The sequence below is a fragment of the Neophocaena asiaeorientalis genome, unplaced genomic scaffold (assembly GCF_003031525.2).
Source record: "Neophocaena asiaeorientalis asiaeorientalis breed wild unplaced genomic scaffold, Neophocaena_asiaeorientalis_V1.1 scaffold607, whole genome shotgun sequence".
Taxonomy (NCBI): Eukaryota; Metazoa; Chordata; class Mammalia; order Artiodactyla; family Phocoenidae; genus Neophocaena; species Neophocaena asiaeorientalis.
Genome location: NW_020173405.1, coordinates 532,840 through 553,036, shown reverse-complemented (window position 1 = coordinate 553,036; position 20,197 = coordinate 532,840). Strand labels below are relative to the sequence as shown.

The 20,197-nt window shown below is 43.6% G+C and overlaps 2 protein-coding genes across 3 annotated transcripts in view; one reads left to right on the top strand and one right to left on the bottom strand.

Annotated features, from left to right (window-relative positions):
- Nucleotides 1-4,783, bottom strand: part of LOC112401115 (general transcription factor II-I repeat domain-containing protein 2) — a 53,930-nt gene extending 49,147 nt beyond the window's left edge. The window contains exon 1 of the mRNA XM_024747195.1: nucleotides 4,385-4,783. The gene's annotated coding sequence lies outside the window, so the exon portion shown is untranslated. The remainder of the gene's footprint in view (nucleotides 1-4,384) is intronic.
- Nucleotides 4,784-17,076: 12,293 nt separating this feature from the next.
- RCC1L (RCC1 like) overlaps nucleotides 17,077-20,197 on the top strand; it is a 31,556-nt gene continuing 28,435 nt past the window's right edge. For both annotated transcript variants that reach the window (XM_024747206.1, XM_024747207.1), the window contains exon 1: nucleotides 17,077-17,421. In XM_024747206.1, the coding sequence (XP_024602974.1) occupies nucleotides 17,107-17,421 (315 nt within the window). In that variant the 5' untranslated portion in view covers nucleotides 17,077-17,106. The remainder of the gene's footprint in view (nucleotides 17,422-20,197) is intronic.

Here is a 20,197-nt window from a genome sequence, read left to right as displayed (position 1 = left end):
GGACTCTCAACCACTGCGCCACCAGGGAAGCCCCCCTCACAAAGATTTTTAAATAAGCTTTTAAATATAGTGAACATGTGTTCAATTTTTATCTAAAATAAAGAAAATATTTGTTTTAAAAAAGGACTCACGTGGGTAAATTTGCACTGTTCTAAAGATAAACCTGGAACCAAGCTCTTTAATACCTTACTGTTTTTTAAAACTGTGATGAAGAAATATATTCTTGACCATTATCTTTCAGAGTTAACTAATTCAAACACTGTTAAAAAAAAAAAAAAAGACTATGTCTCATTCAGCGGAGTTGAGTCTTACAATGGAAGTAGGTATACCTAAAGGCAAATTCAAGCATGGTCAACATTATCCGAGGAAGCAGTACATATCTTTCCCAGAGAGAACATTTTTCTTCCATGATTTCTTTCATTGTTTAGGGGAGAGGCTTTTCTAGCTCTTTATCAGCAGATGCAACTTTGCCGACACCACACATTTTTTCAGGTAAGTAGTTCTGAAATCTGTCAACCACCCCTAGTGGGCTCTGCGTTGTCTATCACAAGTCCATCCCCTCTTTGGTGGTGGTTTCCCTTTTTTCTTAGAACTTTGCCATCGATAGATATGTCTTTAGATTTCACATCGTCTAGCCATAACTTTAATACTGTGCAGTCTCTCTAAAGCCTTATCACATACTTGGCTGGTCACCTAGCAGCTACTGGAACCCTCAAAGCCACAGTATGCCAACTCTCATGTTGATGACATGAATAGTGGATTCATCGTGACCTCTCTGTGACCTCTTGCTAAATCCTGCAGAGCCAGTTTTCCCTGCAGTGTTGACATGGGTCATTGTTTCTTCCATTAATCATCCAATGATGTAGTGTAGGGGCCATGATGTATGAAAAATACGCATTTTTAAACAGTAGAACCAGACACACTGTTGTGAGATGCTCACACTGAGAGCCACCAGAGATCTGAGCCCACTTAAGGGACTGGCATATTCCAGGCTCTTATGCTTGCACCTAATCTGTAATTACACCACAGTAATCTCTGAGAGGACTGTGATGCCAAAACTTTAACAGAGAATAAAATAACAGGCAGAATGAAACTAGGTGGAACTCAAAAAAGCTATTATTGGTTGGTGTCAACTGTGCTACCAGCAATAATTTTAAAAATGTATGTTTCAAAATTATTGCTTTGTTTGCACCCTTTACTTAACAGCAAATGGAGGCAGGAACTTTGTCTTTTACATTTTATGATTTAGAACACACCATGTGTCAATAGCACATCCAAACTAATGAACCATGGTTATAAGCTAACCATGTGGTTTCCCACCCTGAGGACATTTCCCTGAGAAACAAAATCATTGCATTCTAATAGTTAAAAATCCTTGACAATGAGAGCTTGTACCAGAGTTCAAACCCCCAAAGCCTATATGGTGATTAACTTCTCTACTGAAATCTAAAGCACCAGCTTTGTTCATTTAGATCACAGATTTTATATAGTGCTTAACTTTTTGCTTTTTTAAAACTGGAGATGTAAACTGAAACAACTCTCAAATCTCACAGTTTTCCCAGCAAACTTTGAGGACTTTCTCTCCTTTTCAATGTTACATTTTACTAATGAAAAGCAAACATCAAAACCAGACTACCACCTATTTTTATAAATAAAGTTTTATTGGAACATAGCCACACTCACTGGCTTGCATCTTGTCCATTGACTGCTTTCCTGCAAAGGCAGGGTTGCATGTGACAGAGACCACATGTCCTCAGAGCTGGAAATATTTATTATCTGACCCTTTACAAAAAAAATTTGCCCATCCCTATTCTAGAATTCATTTCCACCACTTAAATTTTGGAATGTCATCCACTCCATTTATCAAACCTCTGAAATCTTGAAATAGACACCAGCTTTATTTTTTAAACTGTTTCTGAATTTACCTTTTCAAAGGTTAATTTTTCAGGTCCCTGAGGCCTTGATTTTAATTAGCAAGTTCCCAAGGTGCCACCTTCTCCCTGACTCAGCCCAGGCCTACAGTAAGTGGAAACTACAAATGCAGATGTACCTATTCAACATTCAACAGAAATGTATTGAAGTGGTCAAGAGGTACAAACTCCCAGTTATAAAATAAACTAGTCCTGGGGCATGATGACTATAGTTAACAATACTGTACTGTATATTTGAAAGTTGCTTAGAGAGTAGATCTTACCACAAGAAAAAAAAATTGTAATTATGTGATGTGATGAATGTTGACTAAACTTATTGTGGTAGTCATTTCACAGTACATACATATGTCAAATCACTATGTTGTACTCCTAAAACGAATACAGTGTTATATGTCAATTATATCTCAAGCTGGGAAAAAATATCCTAGAAAAAGAATAATAACAAATTTCAAGACAACCAGGACTTTTCTGGAATGACCAAGGAGTATGGAAAAGAATTAGACATAATATGTATTTTCAATGTCAAAAAATGAAAAAAAAAAGTCAAAATTAAATGCTTGGGAATTCCCTGGGGGTCCAGTGGTTAGGACTCCACGGGTTCAGTCCCTGGTCGGGGAACTAAGATTCCACAAGCCGTGCAGCATGGCCAAATTAAATGAAAAAAAAAAAAAAAAAGCTTAACAAATAATCAAGAACTTTAGCTTAGCCAAACAAATGTTTAAAATTTAAAAAAATGTAATGAGCACGTGCTATATGAAAACATACACTGCTGGCAGGAAAGACAAGGTGGAAACAAAGTGATTTTTATGTGAGTAAAATCCACATCCTGCGATCTCGAGTTAGACAGACCTGCATAGATACAGGATAGCAGGCAATGAAGGCAAAATGAAAGCCAGAACCCCCCGAAATGGTTCTGAGTCAACAACCTGGGGGATGAGACTGAAAGCATGTTAGCAAGTTCTGCTTGAGAAGAGAGCTTCCAGGCAGCAGGTGTGGGCAAAGACCCAGAGCTGTGGGGCACTAAACAACAGGAAGGCAGAAAGAAAGTTGACCCGCTCCAAATGCATTAACACCTGCAGTAGCCTGGCGCCAAGCCCTGTGTCCACTGAAGGCAAGGTGGCCGGTCACACAGATCAAGCCTTCCTCTCCAGGTGGAAGAAAAGAAGAGAAAAGGCTGCTCAACTCTTCGACTGCAGCTATGAGCAATATCCAATTTGCCAATTTCCAATCCCGTATTTAGACATCTGCTTACTTCAAATTACCAGCAGGAAACTAAACGGTGGCATTTTTGGCTCAGCCATTCCATTCCTTGGTATGTACCCAAGAGTTGAAAACAAATGTCCACACAAAAACTTGAACACTGATGTTCAACAGCAGTATTCATAATGGCCCCAAAGTGGAAATAATCCAAAAACATTCATCAATTGATGGAAGATGAAAATGTGGTATATCCATACAATGAATTATTATTCAGCCATAAGAAAGAATGAAAGAAGCCAGACCCAAAACACTCCCTTTGATGATTCTATCCTTAGGAAATACCTGGAATAGGCAGGGATACAAAGCACATTGGCGGCGTCCAGGGCGGGGATGGGAAAGGGGAATGACTGCCTAATCGATATGGGGTTTCTTTGGGGGTGACGAAAACGTTCATAGAATTACTGGTGATGGTTGCACAGCTCTGTGAATAAACAAAAACCACTGAATTATACACTTTTAAAGGTGAATTTCATGGCGTTATGTCAATAAAGCTGTTATTAAACAGCAAAGATTGGGTTCGAAGCACGGGGAATATAGCCCTACAAACCTTTTTTCTCCTTTATCTCTAAATCATAATCGTGAGGGACTGTAGTCTAGGACCAGAGCCTTCTTCTGACCTTTAGGTTGGTTTTCTGCCAACAAACCGGCCACTGGTGGCCGCCCCAGTGACCACACCCACGACAAACCCCACACCGCGCGCCACTCGGCAACGTGCGCGACGTGAGGGGCGGTGTCGGGACACCGCCGTGGAGCCGGGCGCAGTTACCAGGCAACAGCGTCTGACCCGCCCCCCCACTAACCAATCAAGCGCGTCCGCACGCAGCGCGGTATCCCCACGTACGCCAGCTGGAGCGTGACCTCACGTACATCAGGCCTTAGAGAGCCCAGAGTCTGCAGCACCCGCCCCCACCGCCTCCGTTCAGCCAATCAGAAGGAAGAGGTATGCGCGTTCCGTGCGTGCTACCGTTGCCCCCGCGCCAGGACTTCACTGCCCCACCCCCACTCCTCGGGCCTTGCCCGCGGGGCGCCGGTTAGGGGGGCCGGTCGGGCTGGCTGCGAAGGGGCTGCTTGCAGCCCGCGCGCCTGGGCGGGCGGTCTCCCCAGGCCTCCCCTCCGTCAGGCCCGCGGGACGAGAAAGTTCCAAGCAAAGCACCCGCTCTTAATGGCGGCTGCGGCGGGGGCGGGGTACGCACCTGAGGTCCCCGCCGGCGGGCAGCGCCCGGCCGGCCGCGGGGTCCGAGGGCTGAGCCACCTGGGAGTGGCCCGGGGGCCGAGGGCGGCGGCCGCAACCGCGAAGAGGCGAGGGCGCGGCGTGTGGGCGGCGGCCGAAGCCCTGCTCTCCACTATCCCTTCTTTTTCTCTTTCTTTTCCTTTTTTTTTTTTTTTTGGCTTCCTGGAAGGCAGCCTAGACTCGTGTGTCCGCAGCGCCCCAAGTGGGAGTTGCCGTTTCCGGTGCCGTGGAATAGTTCAGCTTCACAGTGAGCTTGTTTGGAAGTCCCTTAGTCCCGCTCTGTTCAAGGCCAGAAGTGCTCGTCCATCTTCAGTCTTAGATGCGTGGCTGCATGTGTCTGGTCTCGCCCCTGACACCGCCCCCGAACGTGGACTACTTTCTTGCTGTTATTTAATTTGATAGTTTCGTATGATTGCAGTTTGTACCTTTAAAGCGGTGAGGTTACAACTCCGGTGACCGGTGAATCTGCCTTTAAGGCCAACGAGTTGTTATAATACTGTAACAACGTGTCCTCACCTTTTGATGGGGGTCAGTGACATAACCAACCCAACCATGAGCTGTCCATCAGATGGTGATGGCACTCCAGCAAGTAGTCGAATATTACTATAGTGTTGTTTAAGCAAAGTTACATATTTTATATATGCCAAAAGGAGAATAGAAACCTTTTACCCATTGCTCCGATTTAACATAGCTGCCTTCTCGTTTTAAAGGAATATTCAGACGCAGTTGAAGGCAGCGTTCTCATTCTTTACTGTCTTGAAGTTATGTTCTAATACACATTTTCTTTTGCAAAAAGACAAGTGTCACGATTCGCTGACATTTTTTTCTGTAAGTGGCTCACAAAGATATGCTTCCTAGCAGAAGCTGCTAAAAAAGGTGTTATTTCAAGGTAAAGATAACCATCCAGCAGTTAGTTGAGATGGTACCTGCTTTTTTTGACATCATTTTTAAAAGAGATGTTTGAAAATATTTCCATTATGTTATAGTTGATTCTTTCTGTTCGGAAGAGTTATGGTCTATAAATTCTTAGCAAACACTGAGCAAAACTGAATACTGCTCCTAGGAGAAATACAGGATTAGGTTTCTGCCAGCCTCTTCACATTTTGGTAAAACTATCAATACATAACCTTGTTTTATGTGTGTGTCTGTTTAAAGACACCTTATTTAATGTATATTGTTGATTCATTAGTTGAACTCATGGCCAACAGCTCTGTAACTCTTGTGTGAAGGAAGCTTAGCTAACACAAGTATTTTCTATGTAAGGCACATCGCGCCCTTGTGCTTGGGAATACTAGACAATGCTATGTTTGAGGACCATTTTAAACAGCAAAATCATCAAAAAAGAAAAAAAAAAAACCCACAAAATGTGGAAAGTGTAGCATTAAATAGACCAGGAAAAGGACACTTGTTTACAGTGGGAGAGCTGGTGTCACCTTGTTCTACCTCAGCTGGGAACGTGCACGGCAGGCAAAACAACTTTTTTTGCCACTCTACTGTGTCTGCTAATAAGCGGGGAAAGCAGGGTGAGTATTGCTTTTAAATTTACCTATAAATTGTAGGTGAGGAGTTAGTGAATAATAAGGATTGATTGAATTTTGTTGCCCAAAACAATGGGAGTACAAAACTCTCATACTTGAAAGCTTAACTTGGAAACAATTTTCTAATCTGCTTTAAAATCTTCTATATGGGGGCTTCCCTGGTGGCGCAGTGGTTGAGAGTCCGCCTGCCGATTCAGGGGACATGGGTTCATGCCCCGGTCCGGGAAGATCCCACATGCCGCGGAGCGGCTTGGCCCGTGAGCCATGGCCGCTGAGCCTGCGCGTCCGAAGCCTGTGCTCCGCAACGGCAGAGGCCACAACAGTGAGAGGCCCGCGTAACAACAGCAACAACAAAAATGGTCCAGTAACTCTCCACCTCAGAGTTAAGTGTAAATGTCCAGACTTAGGCTTCTGGCCAAGGTAAAGTAACAAGGATTGGATTTATCCTGTTGCCTGAAATGACTCAAAAATAAACGAGCAAAATACATGATAATGAGGGAAAATTATGAGCAGGTTTTTGGCACTAAATTTGCCAATTTAAGAGAAATGGACAAATTCTTTGAAAGACACAAATTACCAAAGCTTCCTCAAGGGAAATAGATAATTTGAATAGTCCTATATCTATAAAAGAATTGGAAATTTAGTTAAAAATCTTCCCATAAAGAAAATTTCAGGCCCAGATGGCTTCACTGGTAATTTCTACTGAACATTTAAGGTAAAAATAAATTTATGCAAACTCTTCCCAAAACTTGAAGAGAAGGAGATACATTCTAACTCATTCTATGGGGACAGCATTGCCATGATACCAAAACCACACAAAGACATCACAAGAGAAAGGCACAGGCCAATATCCCTCATGAACACAGATGTAAACATTCTCAATGAACTTCTTTTTCAAGATAAAAGGAATATATGTGAACACAAAGACTTGTACACAAATGTTCTTAACAGCTGTATTCATAATATGTGAATGCAGGGAAAAGGCCAAATGTCAATCAACAGGTGAATCAATAAACAAATTGTGGTATGTCCATATAATGGAATGGTACTCAGCAGTAAAAAAGAACGAATTACAGGTACGTGGAACCTCCGAAATCATCATGCTTAGTCAATGAAGACACACATCAGAGCCCATATTTTATTATTGTTCATATATATAATTCTAGAAAGGACAAACTATTTTATAGTGGCAAAAACCATGTCAATTTCCTAGTACTGGGGTGGAGAAAGGGGTTGACTGCAAAGGACATGAGGATGATTTTGGTGGGGAAGGAATTATGCTGTATCTCAGTTGTGGTGGTGCTCACACAGCTGAATACGTTTTTCAAAATTTTTCAAACTATAGTTTGGATGAATGCAGTTTATTTTACATAAATTATACCCCATATTGCTTAAAAAGCCAGCCCTCACATTCCTGTTTCATGAAAAATAATTTAAAATTATTTTAAATTAAACATATGTAGTCACATTGTTTTTGCAAAAATCATCTTACCTACTGGTATTTTCCTACCACTACTATTTTTAATGAGAGCAAAGAGTTTAAAAAACACAATAAGATGTTTGTTTAAAAATTATTGTTTAGTTAATCTTTATCTCATTATTTAAATAATTTCTTTGTATATTTCATAAAGTACATATTAGTATAATAATATGTGCAAATGATTTATATATATTTTTTTATATAAATATATTTTTATATAAATATATATTATATATATTTATATATATATATATTTTCATGCTCACAAATTTTACCCGTAGAGATACATAATCAAAATAATTTGGAGACTACTGCCCTAGAAAGTTGGAAGATCCGTTTTCTCAGAAAACTGAAAGAAGAATTTACCTGGAAGCAGTGAGCTGAATTCATCAAGCAGATGGCTGAAACCAATGGTAATATTAGAGTATACCACATTTACGTGCCACGGGAAGACTCAAGATTGTAAAATGTTATTTCTCCTAGTTAGTTTCTCTCAATTAGCTCATGAATTTAATGCAATTCCAATAAAAAAAATCCCAGTGGGATTTTTTAATGCAACTTGGCAAGATGATTTTAAAATTTATTTGAAAGTAAATGTTATGAATAGCAAAGGCAATTTTGTAAAAGAACAAAGAAGAGACATTTGAATAAAAATCAAAGCATATTATAAAGCTGTAGCAGGTGAAATCTTGTCATATTAGTTTGAGAATAAATCAGTAGAAACAAAAATTGAATTCAGAAATTGATCCATGTATGTGGAAATTTATCATATGTTATAAATGGCATTTCAAATCTTCAGATAAAGTCTGTTAATAGCCAATAATTTGGGGACAATCAGATATCTGTTTGAAAAAAATATCAAGAAATATACAATCTTGTCTCATACCACTCATAAAAATCAACTCCAAATCTACATAGAAAAAGTAAAAAATTAAATTAAGTGTTATACAAATATTACAGAATATCCTTATTATCTTGGGTAGTAGTTTTCCTAAACTAGACACAGAAAGCAGAAGCTCTAAACAATAAAGTTAGTAAAACTGACTACAAGAAAATAAAATTGCGTAGGACAGAAGACACCATAAATTAAGAAAAAAGGATAAAATATTTCAACACATAAGGGTTTCTATGCATAATATATCAATTACTTCCATAAATTAATAAGACAAACAACCCAATAGAAATGTGGCCAAGAATATGAATAAACAAACAATTCTCAGTAAAAGAAACATGAAATGCTAGTAATCATAGATGTTCAACCTTCCTAGAGATTACAGAATACAAAGTGAATCAGTAATGAGATATGCTTTAGGTATTAGATTGACAAACATTTTAAAAGTTTGTATCAGGTGTTTGGTATATGGAAAAATGAATCCACCCATATACTATGGTAGCACAACTTTTAGAGAACAAATTAAAAGCATCTATTAAATTTTTTAAGTGAGCATTTTCTGTGACCCAGCAGTTCCAGTTATCAGTATCTACTCAGGTTATACCCTTAAATAAGTGCAAAAGGAACATGTACAAGAATATTCACTGTAATAGAAAAAAATAGAAACAACTCAAATGTCCATGAAAAAAGGAGAATGGTTAAACAAGATGTAGTTTATTCACAGTAATATCCAAGAGTGGAAAAGAATGGGGTAAGTCCAAACAAACTGTTGTAAAAGTATCTCCAGGGCTTCCCTGGTGGCGCAGTGGTTAAGAATCCGCCTGCCAATGCAGGGGACGTGGGTTTGAGCCCTGATCCGGGAAGATCCCACATGCCACGGAGCAACTAAGGCTGTGCGCCACAACTACTGAGCCTGCGCTCTAGAGCCCGCGAGCCACAACTACTGAAGCCCGCGCGCCTAGAGCCCATGCTCCACTACAAGAGAAGCCACCGCAGTGAGAAGCCTGCACACTGCAGTGAAGAGTAGCGCCCCCCCCACTCACTGCAACTAGAGAAAAGCCCACGCACAGCAACGAAGACCCAAGGCAACCAAAAATAAATAAAATAAATTAATTTTTTAAAAAAAGTATCTCCAATATAGTTTTGAGTGAAAAGATGAAGTTGCAGAATGAAATACATATTATCCCAATTTTTAAAAACACAACTAACAAAAATAAAATAATGGTTTTCCATGGCACCAGGTATATGTGGTGCTGTGGTTAAAGGAGCCTTTACCTGTAGCCATGTATAGTGTTTTATTTATTAATTTTTCTACAAAGGTAAAAGTCATAGATTAATTGTATAATTAAACATTAATAATAAAAATTAAAATATATAAGACTAATAATTAAGTTCACTCTTTCCTAAACTAGGGACTATCATATCAGCTACCCCAAGTAACAAAGAAATTAGAACGTCTACGGGAAAATGTCCTTATGGGTTGTGGGAAGATTTAGTTTGGCTAACAGTTCACAGACATTTTAATACTTTGGGGTAGCTGGTATTTTGCTGTAGAACCATCTTTCCTGAATAGCAATTTGGACAAAAATGTAAGTACTTGGCAGCATACAGCCAGTATATAAAATCAGCCAGACCTTAATAGTAAAGTGTAAAAGCCCAGTAGTGACTGTAAATCCAGGTCTCCTTTCGCCAAACCTGGCTTTTAGGCTGTTTTATCCTTTTTCTCCATTAGTGTGAGCCACAAAATGGATGGGCAAGCATCGCCACCCAGTGGCTATGGTTCACATTTGCAGAGTTTCTTACTGTGCCCTTTTGTTCCTAAATCTCAAACCAATAGTGCTTTCAGATATCCCTTAAAAGAAAAATGTTCTAGACATTCAAGAAACCCATATAGGGTTATCAATTTTTTAATTCTGGCAAGTAAAGATTTTTTTAAAAGCCTACTAAATACCGGCACTGCCAGTTTTGTAAAAGAACAGATATTTAAAACCGAAAAATCGGAGAGGCCATACACTAGATAACAGGACAGTCCTGCTTATGAAAGAACAGTTGCAAATTTATATGCATTTCATATATAACTATATTAATAATCAGAGGTGGTTAAACATCATTTCTGAGTGTGCCTGTGATGATGTTTCTAAGAGATGAGCATTTGTATTGGTGGCCTGAGTACAGAAAATGGCCCTCTCCAATGTCCGTGGGTTTCATCCAGCCCATGGAGGGCCCCAATAGGACAAAAAGATAGAGGAAGATTGAATGTTCTCTTTCTCTTTCTCTCTGCCTGTTTGACCTAGGACATCCATCTTGCCCTGCCCTCGAACTGGGACTTAACGCCACTGTTGCTCTGGTTCTCAGGCCTTTGGGCTCTGACCGGAACTACAGCAGCAGCTTTTCTGAGTCTCCAGCTTGCAGATGGCAGATAAGGAGTTTCCTATTGGTTCTATTTCTCTGGAGAGCCCTCATACAATAATAATTACATGATTCTCCTTTATCGGTATATGTCTCAGCTTTATCAGTAAAAGCAGAGCTGGAGACAAAGTCTTGTACACAGAACCTTAATTTTGGAGGTATCAGGAGTGAGAGCAGGGAGAGTTAATGAGTAGTATTGTCCTTTCCATATAGAGGCAAACTGCCTTTGATCCGCTTTACCACTGGGATTGAAAAGAACCCATTCACCAGATCAGTATCCCCTGGGAAGTTCAGAAACCATATTGATCTGTTCCAGTAAAATACTACCCGTGACTCAGCAGCTATGACTGGACTAAGCACTTAGCTAAGTTTATAGTAGTTTACAGTTGTCTTCCGTAACCCATCTGGTGTTTGCAGGAGTCAAACCTGTGAACTAAATGGAGACGTGATGGGAACCACCACTTCTGAGTCCTTCACGTCTTAGAAGTTGGTGCTCAAGTCTGCAATTCCACCTGGGATGCAGTATGTCTTCTCCTTTAATACTTCCTGGGTCAAGACAGAGTGAGGGAACCAATGTGAGCTGCTAAGAATGTCTGTCCCAACTGGGAACCAGGGAAATAGCCACAGGGTGGGTGTGTGGACACATTTGACCCCCTGTGGGACATACTTGTACCTGGCTCCAGGTGCCCTCACTCTAACTGGGGCCTTGTTGGTGTTTCACGTCCTATGGTGTCAGTGTCAGCTCAGACCCTCTATCCAGCTCTTGGGAGATCTGATTCTTGTTTCTCCAGTGGCTGGTAACTCTGGTAAGTAACCACAGGTGCCTTTGGGAAATGATAAAGAGAATATTTATTGACGCTACTGTAGTGGCTCTGCAGGGTCCTTCCTCAAGTGGACCCAGCCTCCTCTATAATTGCTGGACTGTGGTCTGAGAACTGGGTTAGGTCCTAAAACCGGGTGAGAGATTGATTTTCATTGTACTAACCAATGTCAGCCTTCTGCTCACCAGATTTTTTTCCAGTTATACAAGGCAAGAAAGCACCTTCACTGTCTGTGCTTCCATCTTATCCCTTGGAATACCGTGGTCAGATAGCCACGCCGCAGATTACCGGTGCCAGACACTATAGTTGCCATTCCGCCCTTGCCTCTTGTTCTACCAAGTCCATCCACCTTGCTTCTGATGGCAAAGTCCAGCCACCTGGCTCTGCTGCTCTGGAACCTACCATCGTCTTTGGGAGTCTAGTTTTAGAGCACCATCTGCTACTGTCACCCTAGCCTAGGCACTCCGAGCTTCTCAAAGATGCTAGAGCTTCCTCATCGGGACATCTCTTATTGCCTTAGTGAGTCTTAAGAGTCCTCTGGACCCTTGCAGGGTGGATTAATCTGCTTTAACATTCCCACCTCCCCGAGCCTTTTGACTCTTTTCTCTTCCAGGGAGTTCCAGCATCTCCACCTCATTTATTGATACTGTTGTCCTCTGTAAGCTTCACAGAGCCATCCCAGCAGCATTAGAATTGGCTCCTTGCCAGGATGTTAAATCCTGAAGGAGCTGGCCCTGTGTCAACAAACTCTCTCCATCCATTCTTTTATTCTGTGCTTCTGGTCCAACACCCTAAAGGTACACATGCACCCACACACATTCCCTAGTCCTGCTGAGCCCAGTGCTGCAATTCTGTCAGTGAGTAAGCTGTTTCCTCTTTCAATAGGGACTGCTCTTCCTCACTCAGGTTCTGCTGAGACCTGACTGAATACCAGTCTGGCAGCAATGAGGTGAGGTGGATTGCACCTTCAGGAGGATAAGCATCACCTCGTGAGGCATCTACTCAGCTGGAGTCTTAGCATGGTATCTAGGCGAGGGGAGGCTGCTCCCCTATATCAAGGGAGAGGGGGCCGTTTCTGCTGGACTGGAAATTAGAGTGGGGGCGGCGTCTGTGTTGTAATATTCTCAGGTGCACGGTCCCGGTGCCTCATCCCAATCTCAAGTTCCCACCCCTGTGCTATCGGGGTTTGACTTTAGCCTAGGAGACCTGCCAAGGCTGTACATCTGGCCTCCTCTGCAGCTCTGTCACCCTGAAATCCCAGGCCTCTGGCTCCTTTTTGCCTGCAGCAGATGAAAGTCTTTTTAAACAGCATCATGGAGGCCTGTTGGTTTTCTCAGCATGCCCCAAGTGAATAGCTGGCTGATCTAAACCTGTCATTCTTTCTTCAAGGCTTCCTACACAGTTAACAAAGCCAGCTAACTCCACAAACTTACTATTACCCCCATACTATTCGTATCATAGAGATACAGCTTAACCAAATGCTCTGAGTCTACCTGCACCTCATCCCTCCACCTCAAATAAAAAGAGCCTTAGTAATAATGATGCTACAGCAAGCCAGGGGTCATCGCCGCCCTACTTCAGGTGCCAATTGTTTTAGCTTGTGTCCTTCCCCAAACAGCCTTACATAAAGACTTGCTCCCTGGTGGCTTACTTGGGAGGCGATCGTAGGGAAGGAGAGAGGGAGTGGCAAGAGTCACACAGGAAAAGCAGACGTAAGGGTCACCATTGAGGCTGCCGCTGTGGTCAGCGGGGTCCTCATTCTGCCAGGATCCTGAGAAGTGCACAGAAGGCCTCCCCGAATGCACCTCAGTGGTGGCATTTATCCCTTGGCTCCTAAGCCCATTGGTTGCAGTTTGCATCTAGGATGTTAATTCCCCCTCTTTTCCACATTGCATGTGTGTATGGGCCCTGCGAGCTCCTTTCTGTGTCTGAGGCATCTGTGGAGTTTTTGGTAGAAAATTTAAAATGCCTGGCATGCACATGGGACAAGAAGCTTGAAGAGAGTCAAAGCTTGCGTGGATCTGCTCATCCTCCCATGTCAGAGATGTCTGACTAAGGACGAGAGGGGTGACTGAGGACCCTGGATGCACCTGCTCCCATACATATCTATAGAGTCACAAATTCAGGTAAAAGCCCCAAACTTTACCATGGCCCAAAGGCCAAAGGTGATCTGCTGCCCTTCTTCCTCCATCCTTCCAACCTCGTCTCCTACCTCTGTCCACCGCCTCACTCAGCTCTAACCACCCTCCCCTCCGTGTGTGTGTGTGGGGGAGCTCCCAGACACACTCCCGGTGTGGCCAGTTAGCATTTAATCAGAGTAGCCACGCACCAGAGGCAGCTCCCAGGAACCTCCAGGCAGCTCTCTTTCCATCAACACTGGAGGGGTTGCTGATTAGCTTAATGAATGTTAGAAATGGGTTTAGTGAAATTAGTGGCTTGTTAGTTGGTGTATCAAAGTCCAGTGAGGAGACAGAAACCACCTTGTGATTTGAACAGAGAAGGTTTAATATGAAGAATTATTAATGATAACAAGGGCTTGGCTGGTATGAAGTAAAGAGAACTCTAAAGAATACAGGAATGGTAGAGGGAGGAGCCCCCGCCACTAGGGCTGAGCCAGGCTACCCCAGAAAGAGGCCACCCCCCAGAGCTGAGACCCAGACCTCGTTGGGAAAGGCTCACCCATGGCTCACTGAATGGTAGGGGTCTCACTGAGAGGTAGCTACCTTTCCTGCTAGCAGAGGTAACAGGAAATGTGCACTCTGGAACTTTTCAGAAATCCACTCTCTGGGGGCCAAGGAAGGTCTTCCATCGGGAGGTGCTTCATAGGAGGCATTTGGCGATGACAGTGCCCGAGGGGGCTGCTGGGGGAATAAGCTGTGGTCCACTCTGTGCTGCTCGCCACCTCCTGCGGCAGGAGCTGGCTGCCGGTGGTTGTCACTACTGGTTGGGCTGCTAAAGTAGCGGCACTTTCCGGTCCCAGATGTAGGCATTTGTCTCCTCCGGTTTGGAGTAATTGAAGATGCATGGTGGGGCACCAGCGCTTCCCCTACAGGCCTGTCCCGATTCCAATTTTAGCTGAGTTTCTTGAATTAATTCCACACCTGGAAGGAATCCAGTTTTATCGTACTATCAAGACCAGTTCAAATCACTTTGTTGTCCTGGAATGTGCTTTGCAGTCATTCTGTGAAACACGTTTTCACCGTTCTGTGGTGAAACGTGGCTGATGTTTTACCCTTCTGTGGGGCTGTTTTATAGAGGGTGATGCGGGAAAACTGACTGATACGACGTGGTAGCTGTGAGACTGCTCCTCAAGGCCTCCAACTACAGTGAATGTAATGAACCAAAGCCGTGAAATCTATCCCCTGTTTGCAGGGAGGTCATGCTTCCCTTGCACTGCTCCCAGTGACTGAATGAGGCAGGAAGAGACACTCGGGCAGACCAGATCCTGGGAGGCATGGATTCCTCTGCTGGTCATCTTGGGCTCCAGCACTGCCCAGTGACCTCACCAAGTCTTCCTTAGACTGTACAGCAGCCATAGGACACTTTTACCCAGGCTTCCCTCTTCCTCTCCCTCATTTATTTATTTATAAATTTATCTATTTATTTAGTTTTGGCTGTATTGGGTCTTCGTTGCTGCGCACAGACTTTCTCTAGTTGCGGCGACTGGGGGCTACTCTTCGTTGCGGTGCGCAGGCGTCTCATTGTGGTGGCTTCTCTTGTTGCAGAGCACGGGCTCTACATGCGTGGGCTCAGTAGTTGTGGCTCGCCGGCTCTAAAGCGCAGGCTCAGTAGTTGTGGCACAAGGGCTTAGTTGCTCTGCGGCATGTGGGATCTTCCCGAACCGGGGATCGAACCCGTGTCTGCTGTATTGGCAGGCAGATTCTTAACCATTGCGCCACCAGGGAAGTCCCTCTCCCTCATTTAGAGTCAGACTTGTATCGTGGCCTGATGGCTCTCCCAGCTTTCTGAGCACCTCCCTTCCCCTTTTTCTCTTACAGAGATATTTTCCCTAATAATATCCTTGCCTATCTAATCCCACGGAGGCCTTGCGGAATTAAAGAACCTCGGCTGAAATTGGAGTCAGGACAGGACTGTAGGGGGAGCTCTTACGCCCCACCATGCATCTTCAATTACTCCAAACAGGAAGAGACAAATGCCCACATCTGGGACGGGAAGATGCCTCTACCCAACCAATGAGAAGCCACTATACTTTGGACTCCCAGCTTCCTCCAGTGGACTCTTTGGTTATCACAGCACCTCCCAATTACCCACTTTTCCATATAAAAGCAAGTTCCCTTTCGTTGTTCTCCGGATTTGCCCGTGGTCTGTCATAGTTTGTACTTCTCAATTTGCAGTTTTTCTTATTCCTAAATAACCTCACTTTTGCCGGCAAAATACTGGCTATTACATTATTAAAGTTGATACAGGTATCGAGCATATAAAGAGGAGAGAAAAGCAAGAGGAGGGAAAAAGAGACAGTTTGCTCTCAGCATTTGGGACTAATATTCGGGAATGACTGTCATAGATCATAATGGGCTGCAAGAGATCCTACAGGCCATGACGTTCAAAAATTCCTTTCATGTATTGATTTTTTAAAAATATCTCATTTTAGAGGTGAGATCCAGAGAAGGGAGACAACTTCCCAACATCACGGGACAAGTCAGTAGCAGAGCCAGGACAGGAACCCAGGTCCCCAGACTCGCAAATCATTCATGAGGGCATGCCTTGTTCCTGGCTGCATGCTAAATTCTAGTACAAAACTGGTGAGGACAATGTGAATGAAGTTCCTGCCTTCGTGGAACTTCAAAGGAGGTGCTCCAGCTGGATGTTAGAAGGCGAGTAGGAGTTTGCTAGACACCTGCAGGGAGAAGAGGGCAGTGGGAAGGGCATTCAAGGCGCTGTGTGCAAAGGAAGGCCTGAAACATCCCTGGGATTCAGAAATTACAAGTAGAGCCACCTGCCTTAAGTGGAGTGATGGGCTGAGGGGCGAGGTGACGCTGGGAGGAGGATGCACTGTCGAAGACAGCAGGGAGCTCTCTGTGGCTGGAGCGCCGACTGAGCGGCGTGGGAGCGGAAACAGAGGCAACAGGGCCAGGTAAAAGGTGTCGAAGGACAGAGGATAGGGGAGAGCACTACGCTGGAGTCGCGCAGAGTGGGCAACCTCTTAAATTTTACTCCTGCTGATTACCAGAAAGCAAAGGGCCTTTGCAAAATGAGAGCGCCCACCAGAGCCGGGAAGGTGCTCAGCAAACACGCGCTCTGCGGGAAGGCGAGTGAGTTCAGGCCGGCTGCCGGAGCTCGGAGAAAGGTCGCGCACTATGTCGGTAGGGCCGGGACGGGTCCTCTAGGTCGAGTCACTCAGGAACGGGCGATACCAGGCTCCGCCCAGTCCAGCCCAGCTCTCCAGCCTCCCTGAGCCATTGGCTGACCTCAAGGCCTTTGCTTTCAGCCAATAGTAAACGTGGCCGCAGGCTCTTCCGCCGGGTGAGGTCAAAGGTCGCCAATATGGCGGCGCCCAGGAACGGCTGAGGCGTGTAGCGGAGGATGGCGCTTGCGGCGGGGGCTAGGCTGGGGCGCCGGCTGAGCGGGCCGGGGCCGTGGCGCGGACACTGGACGGCGGCCGGGCGCTCACGGAGCCGGCGCGAGACGGCGGAGGCCGAGGCGGACGCGCCCGTGTTCCAGTACGTGGGCGAGCGCGCGACCCGCGCCGACCGTATTTTCGTGTGGGGCTTCAGCTTCTCCGGGGCGCTGGGCGTGCCCACCTTCGTGCTGCCCGGCTCCGGGCCCCAGCCCCGCGCCGGCTCGCGGCCGCGCCGCAGGATCCAGGCCGTGCCCTACCGTCTGGAGCTGGACCAAAAGGTGAGGACTTCGGCTCCCTCTTTTCCTCCCTCTGTGCTGGCCTCCGGTCTCGGCCGCGCCTCCCGAGGCACTCGGCCCTCTCGGAGAGGTTGGCGACGCTGGGTGGCCAAACGTAAGAGAGCACGACCCTCTAGCGGGCTGCCGGAGGGGAGTGCGTTAGGGCGCTGCCAGCATGTACCGAGTGGCCGAAACGTGCCAGGTGTTGCGCCCGGCTCGCGTCATTCGGGAGTCGGGGTTGTTGCCGCAGTTACGGGGGAGGAAAGGGAGGCTCAGAGAAGTTATGAGACAGGCCCACGGCCCCCCAGCTGGCAGGTGTTCGTACTTTGGGATTCGCCTTCGGGCCAATCAGACCCCAGAAGTTCTGCCGTTAGGAAAGCCGACTTCAAAAGGTCAGAGAAAGCGTGGGCCGGCTGGGGTCGGTGAACAATTCGGAAAGGAAATGTTAACTGGAGCAGTAACAGGAATGAGAGGAAGGATGAAAGGTCTAAACACAGTGGAATGGTTGCACAGGAGTCCCCTGAGTTGACTCAGATTTGAAAAGATGCAGCAAAGAACAGCTACCGGAGGGCGGCTTATCTCGGCAGCTAACATCCAGAAAAGCAAAAACGGATGTTTAGGATAGGTCCTTGCTCGGCGTGGTTGTGGACGTCTTGGTGGGTGGTGAAAAAGAAGCAGATTTGATCAGTTTGGCTTCTGACTTCTCTGTCAAGGATAACAAATGATCTTTTGCCCTAAAAGGGGAGATCGAGAGAGCCAGGGAATTTAAGCTCCAGAGGAATGAAAAGTTGGGTTTGACTTCTTAATATTGAGTTGTGAGAATTGTTTATGTATTCTGAATATAGGTACTTTATCACATATATGATATGTGCAAATGTTCTCTGCCAGTCCATGGATTTTCTTTTTATTTTTTAAATAGTGTCCTTTGGAGAGAAAAAGGTTTTAATTTTAATGAAGTTCAGTTGATCAGTTTTTCTGCTGTGGATTGTACTTTTGGTATATCTAAGAAATCTTTGCCTAACCCAAGATCACAAAGATAATTTTCCTCTGTTTTTGTCTGGGAACTTCATAGTTTGAGTTCTCATATTTATGTCTGTGAGACAGTCATTTGAATTGATTTTTGTGTATGGTGTGGGGTAAGGGGTTTTTTGGATGTGGCTATCCAATTGTCCTGTCACTAGTTGAAAACACTATCCTTTTTTTATTGAATAGTCTTGGCACCTTTGTGAAAATCGGTTGATGGTAAATGTAAGGCTTTATTTCTGAACTCTCAGTTCTGTTCCATTGATCTATATGTTTATCCTCTTGATTACTGTAGCTTTATAATTGGTTTTTAAATTGGGAGATGTTAAGTTTTGGCTCTTCAGGGTCTTTTGCTTTTCCATACAAATTTTAATATCAGCTTGTCAATTTCTGCAAAACTACCTGCTGGGATTTTGGTAATGATTACACTGAATCTGTAGATCAATTTGGGCACAAATGCCATCTAAGTAATTTTGAGTCTTTCAATCTATAAACATGCAATGTCTCCCCATTTACTTGGGAATTTAATTTCTTTCAACTATGTTTTTGTAGTTTTCAGTATACAAGTCTTGCACGTCTTTTGTTAAATTTATTCCTAAGTGTTTTTTTCTTTTTGATGTTCTTTTGAATAGAATTGTATTCTTAAGTTCATTTTTGGAGTGTTAATTGCTTTTACATAGTAATACAGTTGGTTTTTGTATATTGACTTAATATTTTGTGACTTTACTGACCTTGCTTATTAGTTATATAGATTTTCGTGTATTCCTTAGGGTTTTATACATACAGGATCATATTGTCTGGTTGTCTGTGAATAAAGACAGTTTTACATCTTCATTTCCAATTTGAAACTTCTGATTTCTTTTTCTTGCCTGACTGCATTGGATAGAACCTTCAGTGTAGCAGTGGATTGAAGTGACATCCTTGCCTGTTCCTGATATTAGGGAGATAGTATTTAGTCTTTCATTTATAATTATGACATTAGCTATAAGTTTTTCATAGATACCTTTTGTCAAGTTGAGGAAGTTCCCTTTTTGTCCTGCTTTGTTCAGAGTTTTTCTTTTCTTTTTCTTTTTTAAAAAAATCATGACTAGGGATTAGATTTTTGTCAAACAATTTTTCTATGTCTGTTTCTGTGATCATGTATTTTTTTGTCTTTTATTCTATTAATTGGATATATTACATTAACTGATCTTTGGATATTAAACCAGCCTTGCATTCCTAGGATAAATTCCACTCGATTGTGGTGAATAATCCCTCTTGTACATTGCTGGATTTGGTTGCTAATATTTTGTTAAGGACTTTTTTGTTGTTTTTTCTTGTGATGTCCTCCTTGTCTGCTTATGGTATCAGGGTATTACTGGCCTCATAAAATGAGTTTCTGGAAAGGTTTGTAAAGAATTGGTATTATTTCTTGTTTTAATGTTTGGTAGCGTTCACCAATGAAGTAAGTCATCTGGACCTGGGCTTTTCTTTATAGGAAGAGTTTTTTTTTTTTATTACTATTCAGTATTTAAAAGCTTGTTACAGGTATATTAAATTTTGTATTTCTTCTTGAGTCAGCGTTGGTACTTTGTGTCTTTCTGAGAATTTGTCTGTTTTGTGCCAGTTATCTCATTCTTTGGCATAAGTTGTTGATAGTATTCGCTTATAATCTAAATTTCTGTAGGGTTGGCAGGTTGGTGATGTCCCCTCTTTCATTGCTGATTTTGGTAATTTATATTTTCTCTCTTTTTACCTTGGTCAGTCTAGCTAAAGA